The sequence below is a fragment of the Chiloscyllium punctatum genome, chromosome 36, assembly GCF_047496795.1.
Source record: "Chiloscyllium punctatum isolate Juve2018m chromosome 36, sChiPun1.3, whole genome shotgun sequence".
NCBI lineage: Eukaryota > Metazoa > Chordata > Chondrichthyes > Orectolobiformes > Hemiscylliidae > Chiloscyllium > Chiloscyllium punctatum.
Genome location: NC_092774.1, coordinates 8,450,565 through 8,460,623, shown reverse-complemented (window position 1 = coordinate 8,460,623; position 10,059 = coordinate 8,450,565). Strand labels below are relative to the sequence as shown.

General features: G+C 40.9%; 1 protein-coding gene across 1 annotated transcript; it reads right to left on the bottom strand.

Annotated features, from left to right (window-relative positions):
• Positions 1–8,935: 8,935 nt before the first annotated feature.
• On the bottom strand, positions 8,936–9,832 carry LOC140459965 (probable G-protein coupled receptor 139). Its single transcript, XM_072554389.1, has one exon. It carries the CDS (start codon positions 9,830–9,832, stop codon positions 8,936–8,938), a length of 897 nt encoding a protein of 298 aa, XP_072410490.1.
• Between the last annotated feature and the right edge of the window lie 227 nt (positions 9,833–10,059).

Sequence of the window (10,059 nt, the reverse complement as noted above, 5' to 3'; positions counted from 1 at the left end):
GACAGACACATCCTGGAAATTATAAAAGGAGATATTAGTCCGCAAATTGGAACTGAGCCAGAGACAAAGCCTGTTTCTTTCATGGATTCATGAAGCTTTGTACCAAATTGTCACAGTATTAGATTGTTGGATCTGTATTTACCTGCTAAACAGGCAAACAGTATAAGGACAAGATGGAGTCACATCGTGCTGCTGCCAGTTGCAGCAAATGCTTCATACAGCCTGTAAGCTGAAAGATCTTTCAGGAGACGGGAACTGAGAGCTGGACTGATATACTGTAGAATGATCAAATTAACTTGCTAAGGCAAGTCCTTTGATTTGGAGGCGAAATCCTCTCCTATATTACTCTGATCTGCAGGGAGCGGGGTTGGAGACTGTTCTGTGAGTAGAGTCTGCCTTCTTAAGTGCACCCAGAGAGTTGAGCTGAGAAGTTGGTCATGTGGTTTCACTGATGCCATTCTTGGCATTTGTAAAGTTGGGCCAGGACGTTGTTTTTTTTCTCATTCAGGAAACCCCCACTCACTACATTCAGTTACTGACAGGGGACCATCAGCATTTCCCTGAACTGCTTAACAGGATTTTGGTTTAATATTTACTCAGAAGGAGTGTTTCTCAGAGATAGTCAATGAGTTTCAGTCCAATCTCTCACAGCTGATAACGCAGTCGATTGTCAATATCCTGGAACAAAATATGGAAACATCTTCAAATCTTCACTTTAACCTGGGTTTCGTACAAAATTCCTGGTGTGACAAATGATGCTGTAACTCATGCATATTCTGTTGTTCAGAAGATCAAGACTTATCTGAATTTTTCATATTCTCATCTACCCCTGATTAAAATTCATGTGTATTCTGAAAGTAAGGATTTTATCTAACATTACCTAAAAAAACATAGACCTGCTTACAGTGCCTTTTAGAAAAGAGAATTGAAAACTTCATAGTCCCTATGACAAAAGACGTCACCTTTATCTCTGTATTGAATGCTCTAACCCTAATCATCAATCCGTCGATTCGAGTTCAATAGTCTCCGAAAGGAGATAACATTCTTTCCGTGTTTGCGCTTCCAAGACTCTCAAGGTCTTATGTGTGCCAGTCAAATAGGCTTTTTCACTTCTCACCTCAAACAGACAAGTCTCCAGTATCCGTGCTGACCTCACAAGTCAACCTGTCAATTCGAGACATTGGTTCAGCATAATTTCGGCGATCTGCTTTCAACATTTTCACACACATCGTAAATAATTAGTGCAGTACTGTGCATGGAAAGAAAAGTATGTTCACACACAGAAAAAATAACAAATGTATACCTGAAAGAGAACCTTCCTACTGTTGCAGCAGTTTCTGTTCGGAATAGAATGGGAGAAACTGTTCCCGCACCGAAAATGTTAGAGAGCCAGAAGTCATAGATTTAAAGGTGCGTGGGCCAAAGCCTTGAAGCAAAATATGAGCCACCAGCCCCGCCATAGTTAGTGGGCCACGAGTCCGGGAGCTGCGTGTGGGCTGTCAGCACTGGAGCAGGTGAAGAGAGCAGCGCAGAGAATCAGTCCCACATCAGCACCCCAGAAAGCAACTCTGGGCCATCGCATAGGCAGTGAGTCATAGGTTGACACCAGTGCGGGGGAAGCAGTCCACGACTCAGTCTGGAGCAATTGAATGCCTGTATGGAACGGACTGGAGATTAATGTGGAACGAGGATTGCTGCTATTTCGTGGACTCTGATCTGGAACGTTCGTTCAGACCCACGTACTGGGACGCTATGCTGAGCTGCATTGATGTAATGGCTACCTGTATTTATAAACGTATTCTTCAGATCGTTATAATAATGCAAATGCTTCTATTTCTTTGCTGTAGTCAAGAATTGTACTGAAATACTTGCCCCCTAACATGTCGTCATAAGAAGGCGGACATTACAAAACCTTTTCACTGAACTCGTGCAATATTCACATGACAGTAGAATGATATTCTAGTCTTCAAGGAAACGTGTTGTGAAAAAGACAACATGAGGATGAAATAAATTATTTTCCACACAATCAGCCACCCAGTTATGGATGAAAACCTAGAAGGTGCAGGAGACAGTCTTACTTGAGACATTTGGAAGGACAATGGATCCTTGTTGATCGAGCAAATGCACAGATTATGTGTGGAAGTTTCATGAATTTGACACTAAATTGCTGGTTTTCCTCATCTGGCAGATTAACAATCGTGAAACTGTGGTTCCATGAATTGCATGGATCAGAAATGAAAATGTTCTACGAAACTTGCTAATTATTTACCCCATGTCAGTACTAACTTACCACACTTCATGGTCTGGAACACCTTTCTGTATCTCAGTACTCTGTTACACTTGGCAATTAGATAACGTCCTTCTTTTTTTACTCTTCCTGCCGTATCTGACAAATTCAAATATTTAGGTACAATGCTCTATCTTCCAGATCGTTCTGCATTTGTTTAACATACCTACATTCCTCTTGTCTATTGTTTTGATCTAATTCAATTCAGCTTCCTCCACTTCTATGTCAGTAATGCTACACTTTCTTTACAATCGCTTGCTAGTGACATTTTCCTCACTGGCCTGAATTTCAGTATCTCGGTCTGCTTTCTTCTGACATGTGCAAAATTCACACATACTCACAATCAAAACATTGCGTCACGTTTGACAACTTTGGACAATATGTCCAATTCTGCCAATTCGGAGACAGAAGATTTCGAACTGACAGATCGAAATAGATGCACATACTGAATCTTTATTGATAGGTAGACTCTTTGAATATGGGAAGTAAGCACATTCTTGTGTAAACAGTGATGGATCATATTTATGCTACTTCAAAAGGCTATTTCAGAATCTTTTGACAATCTTCACGTTATGCTTCCTCAGTCATTCACCTAATAGCATCAGAACATTGCCAAAACTGTGCAAAGTTGGTTTTGCATTGGCACAACGTTAAAGGCAGTCAGTTAATTAGGGGGGAATGAAAACTCACCATTCTTCTTGAAATATGTTTGGGCAATGGAGGAGCAGTTCTTATGGATCATTTATCTCGGTCACAGGTTATGCTGAGCACTTAAAGCAATATGTTGTTTGTGCTAATATCGTTATTTTATTTTGCGATTCGAACATTTGTCGATCTTGTTTGACTCGTTCAACGAAGTTCTCTTTTGCAAAAATAGTCAGTGTTTCTAATGGCAAAATGCTGACATAACATTTAATTTTCAAGAATTAACTTTATTCAAAAATAATGCATAGAGGAGAGAACAGTATGCGTCAGGTCAAGGTTAAGAGAAGACTGAAACGATCATATGGTGAAATAAAGTAGTGGAATCATATTTCAATAATTTATTTCTGCCTCTCTATCAGTCATTGACAGCCTTCGTTTGAAGATTCCACACTCAATCGGAAAGAACCATATCAATTTTGCTGTAATCCAGTTTGGCTGTGGGTTTCACAATACGCTATTATTAAGATGTAATATTGCATGAAATTTCTATTTTAATTCTATATCGTGTACCATTGTGAATGAATATCACATGAGTATAGGAAAAGTTTAAATTTTGATCCAATCTCGACTTTTAAGGCCATTGTTTAAAATGCAGCAATGAAACTGAGGAGGTAATAGCTCAAAACCAAAAGGCTCTGTCTCAGCAACAGTCCCTTCCTTTCCATTCTTTTGCAGAGAATATTTTATATTTGTAATAAAATGTGAACTTTGTTCGTGCTTTCTTGCCTGAAGCATGTTTGTATTTGTTGTAATAAGTAAAATACGTAATTTGAAAGTAAATGTTAAATTGTTACTAGATTAATGATATTTTAAACAGATGGCACCACAATGTTACTCACCAAAATATAGGATTTTAGAACATACTTATAAATAATATGCTGTTATGTTACACAAATAACTTCAATAATATTTATTCACTTTACTTCTGACAATAAAGCCTCCAGCCTTGTGAAATCCCATGAAGGAAAAGCATTGTAATTCTTTAAAACATAAATTTCAAACGAACACAGCTGCACAAAGTTATTTTCTGAAATAAATTTAATTAGCTCAAGCATGAAACCCACTCATGGCCTCCCTAGAGCCTACTATTATGCATAACAATGAGTATTTCATCGGATTGCAGAGCTCATTCAGAGCTTCTGGTAACAATGCACGGAATACCAGAAGGTGTGGGGTTTGCCATTTATTATCCTATCCTTGGAGTTCTCGGTGTTCCAGGTAAGGTATTCTAGTTCGTTTGCAGGTGAGAGTATCATTCTTTGGTTCTATCAATACTGCAATTTTGCCTGAAGCATGTATGTAGTTCCAACTTAATTTTCTATGCTTTTCTTTCCATTCCATTGCAAAACTTCCTTTTCACAACATCATTGACAAACATCACGATGTTAATTCGCCATTTGAGCATTAACCTTATTTATTTTTATGTCTTATTTTTAGCATGCATGTTATAAATTCTCTCCGTTAAACGTGGCATTTTTTGTGATAATGAGGAATGCACGTTGTCAAGGTGCATTCTCCACTTTAACTTGATGCTATGTTCTTGTGACGGTTATCATTCGATTGTTTGGAACGCGTTTCCAGCAGAGGTGGAAGAGGCAGGCACGGTAGATTCATTTAAGATACGTCTAGATAAATTCATCAGTCGGTGGGGAGTAGAGGGATACAGATGCTTAGGAGTTGACCTTCAGGTTTAGACAGTACATTTGGATTGGCTCAAGCTTGGAGGGCCGAAGGGCCTGTTCCTGGGCTTTAAACGTTTTTGTTCTTTGTTCTTTCCGCCACGCCCTTCGCCTTGTTGAATACCGATGCAAAATACTCATGAAGAATCTCGCCCATTTTCTCCGACTCCACTCATATATTTCCTTCTTTGTCTTTGACTGGGCCAACCCTTTTCCAAGTTAACCTCTTTCTCGTCCTATATGAATAAGAGGCTTTGAGGTTATTCTTAATCCTTCCCTCTAAGGATATCTGGCAACCTCTGTGTGCCCTCTTAACTCCTCGTTTCAGATTGGTCCTACATTCCCAATATTCGTCCAAAGTGTTGTTTACCTTCAGTCGCCTAGACTTTATGGACAGATCCATTTACTTCTTGGTAATCTCACAATTTCAATTGTTATCAATGGCTCCCTAATCTTGGCATTTATATCCCCTATTTTCACAGGACCATATTTCTCCTGAACTCTAATCATCCTCTCTTTAATACAGTCCCAAATATCGAATGTGGATTTCACTTCAACATCTGCTTCCAATGAACATTCTCCGGCTCCTTTCGAATTTTGTTATACGTGGCCTTCCCACAGTTTGGCGATCTTCCTTCAGGACCACTCTCATATTTGTCCATGAGTATTCAAAAACTTATGAATTTGTGATCACTGTTCCCAAAGTAATCCCCCACTGAAACTTCAACTACCTGTCTGGGCTCATTTCCTTACACCAGATCAATTTTAGACCTTTCCCGAGTTAGACTACTTATATCCTGCTCTCCAAAACACTCTGGGTGATCCTTGGAAATTCTGCTCGATCCACAAATCCAAAGCTAAGTCAATCCCAGTCAATGCTGTGCAAATTCAAACCTCCTATCATCACCATCCTCGTGTTCCAAACTTTTTTGATGATCTCTCTCTATATGTGTATCTCAATCTCACGTTCATTGTTGTGAGGTCTGTAGTGGAATCCCAAAATGGTTCCTGCACCTTTCCTATTTATGAGCTCTGCTCATAATGCTTCACTGCTCGATTCTTCCATAGTGCCCGCCCTCAGCACAGCTCTAATACCTTCCTTGACCAGTAATGAAACTCCCAAATCACATTTGCTTTCTTCTCTCTCCCGCCTGCACCATCCATATCCTGGGATATTTAGTGGCCAATCATTCCATTGCCTCAACCAAGTCCCAGTAATAGCAATAACAGGATGCGCCCAGGTACTAATCGGAGCTCTAACTTCATCTGCCTTACCCACTGTACTTGTTTCATTGAAACAAATACACCTCAGACCACCAGTTCCTCTGTGTTCATTCTCCCTCCTTGCTACTCTTCCCAAAAGTATCTATGACTTCATTATCTAGTTTCTTACAGGCCATAGTTACTACCCCTTCCAGTCAATTAACCTCCACACTTGGTTCCCAACCTCCGCCGCATTCATTTCAACACTCCCTCACAGCATAAGCAAAAACATCCCAAGGAAATTGGCTCCAGTCTGGCCAGTTGTAGAGCATCCAATTTGTAATAGTCCCACCGCCCCCAGAACCAGCCCCAATGTACAAAAGAAGTGAACCCCTCCCTCTTGCACCATGTCTCCAGCCATACATTCATCCTGACTATTCTATCATTCCTACTCTCACTCGCATAAGGCACTGTTCACAATTTTGAGATTATTGCCTCTGAACTCCGATTTTATAACTTTGTTCCGATCTTCCGAGATTCTTCGTATCGGACCTAACTCCGATTTTTACCTGTATCACTAGTGCATACATGCAGCACGACAACTCGCTGTTCATCCTTCCTTGAGAACTATCTGCAGTAGATCCGAGACATCCCTGACTAGTGCACCTCGTGGGAAACATACAACCGAGGAGTCCCGGCAACGACCGCAGAAACGCCTATCTATTCCCTTTACAATTGAATCCCCTATGACTACAGCCCTTCCAATCTTTTTCCCGCTCTTGTGAACAGCATAGCCAACCACAGTCAAAGGAATTTGGCTATTGCTGCATTCTCCTGGGGAGCCATCTCCCCCAACATTATCAAAAGCAGTATACTTAGCTTGGCCGCAGTTGACCGCAAGGTAAACCTGTACTACCTTCCTGCTCTTTCTCTGTCTTTTGGTCACCCATTCCCTTCCTCCCTCAGCAATCCCAATCCGTAGTATGACCAATTCACTAAACTTACTATTCAAGACCCTCTCAACATCACGTCTGCTCCAAAGTGATTCTATCCTCAGCTCCTGAGCCATCATGTGGTCTGCCACGAGCTGCAACTTGGCACACCTCTTGCGTGTGAAGGAGTCAGAGACATCAGCTGTGTCCCTGAACTCCCATATTGAGCAAACGAATCATAACACGATTGTTTCTTAACTCACTGATGTTTTAGAATAACCAAATTATTTTCAGTTCTTCCATATGTAAATCCCAGAACATTGTTTTGAAGTGACATTCTCAAAAAAACTTTAACAATAGGAAACATTTAATCACAGACAATGCATCGAAGGTGTGAGGTGCGCTGTGTGAGGGTGTCTGTGTCCCAATGTTCAGACTGATTTGATTGCTAAAAAAAGTTTAGTTTTTGAGCAAGATCAAATATTATTACACAGTTACAACTTCAACCCACAAACGTTTGTGTATGCCTCGTTCTCTCTGTGTATCTGTGCTTGTGGATAACTAGAATCCATTAACTAAAGGGTGCTCGAAGTGCACCACAATCTACTTCCCCACTTCTCTCAAGCAATGACGAACCATTTACATAGGCAATCTAAATACAATAGTATACAAGACTACGGACCTCGTGCCGAAAAATTGCATGAAGCAGGCAAAACAAACGCGAAGGACAAGGTAACATTTCCTTTCACTGCCCGTTGCACCAGGATGCAAAACTTCTGAGTCTACAAAATCTGATGCACTCAATATGCCTTACGATTACACTAATGCAGCAAAACGTACTAAATTACAAATGATTTCAGCATAGACTTGTGAGAGTGGTTATTTGTGGTTACTACGAGATGTACAAATATTCTTCAAGTCTAGGAATCCACACGCAACCAGACACACAAAATCATGCTCAAATTATTTGTAATTTTGTACATTTCACTGCATTTGTGGCATCGTACTGCAAGTTGGAGTATATTAGATTTTGTAGGTTCAGATATTTTGCATGCTGATGAAACGGGCAATGAAAGGAAATGTTATCTTGCCCTTCGTGTCAGTTTTGCCTGCTTCATTCATCAAAATTCCATGTATTCACATTCAATCTTTCAGCACGAGATCCGTGGTCTTGTATGCTATTATATTTTGATTGTCCATCTAAATTGCTCGTCAATGCTTGAGAGAAGAGGGAAAGGAGATTGTGGTCCACTTCGAGCAAAGTTTAGTTCATGAATTTAGTTAACCACAAGTCCAGGGAAAAGTAAAATAATTAAGTCACCTCTGAACGTAAGACTCCGTATTTTAAAGCATGACCAATGGATATTGTCCTCTCTCTTAAAGTGGAACTCTTCGTCATCTACCTGCCTATGCATTTCCCTCAAAACTTTGCACACGTCAACCTGGACCCACCTTGGCCTTCTCTGCTACAAGTAATAGAACCCAATTCTGTCTCGTGTCTCTTCAGAAGAGAAACACTCCAATTCAGCCAAGGTTCTACTAACTACCTTTGCACCCTCTCAAGTGTAATTCAATCCTACTTGAAATCAGAATTGCAGACATTACACCACCTAAATAACTGACATCGTGAGCAGTACTATCATAAACCCTTTCTTTGTCTTAAGTGCCTTGGCTAATAAATTCAACTACTCCGAAAGCCTTTTTGGTCATCTTCCCCGATCTGTGCTGCATCCTTCAATGATATATAGACATCGACACCAAGGTCCCTCTGATCCGTTTACTTCTGACAGATAGGAAAGGAACTATGTAATTAAAACGAAGGTTGGTAAGAATGGTGAGAGAGAGGGAAGCGGGTAGGATGTAATGAATATTTAGATGTTGACTCGGAACGCTGCAATGTTACAATTGTGACATTAGGCCACGAACCAAATTATTTTGCATCTGATTAAAAAAGGAAACAATAGCGCTTCTGCTGATTTGGCATTCCTTCTGAATGAAATTAGGAAACAATCAGAGCTGGAAAAAGTATTTTTCTTCTCAAGGGATGGATATAAAACTCCCTACTTCAAGTATGAGGGAGACACACAAAATAGTCTGTGAAAAGAGAAATAGCATGTGCAGATTTTGTTTCAACATTTAAAGTGACCGATGATTGAAGCGAAGGGGCACATTAAAATCTTTTTGATCTCTTCTCGGAATGTGGTCTGGGATAGTGCATAAATGAAGACGTTATTGCAGGAACTGAATAACGTAAGCATAATGGCCATCTCTTGAAGAATGTACTGTGGGTCACTGAAATTCAGGCCCGAGAAATAACCTGCACCTGAAACACGCACATAAAGGAAACGTCCGACGTAGGTAGCCCACAGAAGTAGGAAACTAAGAGAAATGGCGAAAAGCAGGAATATGGACCTCCTGCGGTTGGTCATCTCCTGATCTCCCTGAGTGTCAGCACCGCGGAGCCTCTTGCGGGCTCTGCTAGAAGCTAAGATGTGTCGTATGGTAATGGCGTTGAGCAGCAGAATAAGGAAGAACGGGAGAAAGGGGGTTAAGATCTGTTCTAACATGTCATAGACTTGCCAGAGTGGCGCGGTATAATAGCTGGACTTTATGTCACAGAACCAGGAGACCCCGTCCAGGACGTACAGGGGTTGGGAGTAAAAATAAAAAGGGATATTCTTGAGACTGCACAGGGCACAGACAATTCCTATGACCAGCAATGCAGTCTTCTCCGTGCAGTAGCTGATCTTCAGGCTCTGGCAACAGATTGCCATGGAACGGTCGATGGTGAAGGCAACTGTCAACCAAACAGACGCATCTCGAACAGCAAAGATGATCGTGATAATCAACCTGCAGGCGGGCGTCGTGGAAAGGGAACTGTACCGAAAGTAAATGCCGCTGATTCTGTTGATAATAACTGCAAAAATTATCACTACGAAGTCAGTCATCGCTGTTGCAAGCAGGTAGTAGGTGATGCACCGAGACAGTCCACATCGTCCTCTTGATAGGATTATTATCGACACCATGTTTGCTGTCAACGACAAAAAAACTGTGATAAAAAGTTAGTATGTCGGGCTCAAACTGCAGCTACCGATTTATCTGGGTATCTCTAACTTAGTGCATTATTTATGGAAGTAACAAGATGGCAAATCAGATCGTATGCCTCCTTCAGTTAACCCAGATCGTATTGCCTCCTTCAGTAGCGGTTTCGGCTTCAGCTTCACAACTGCAATTCTCTCCTTCAGTGGTGCTG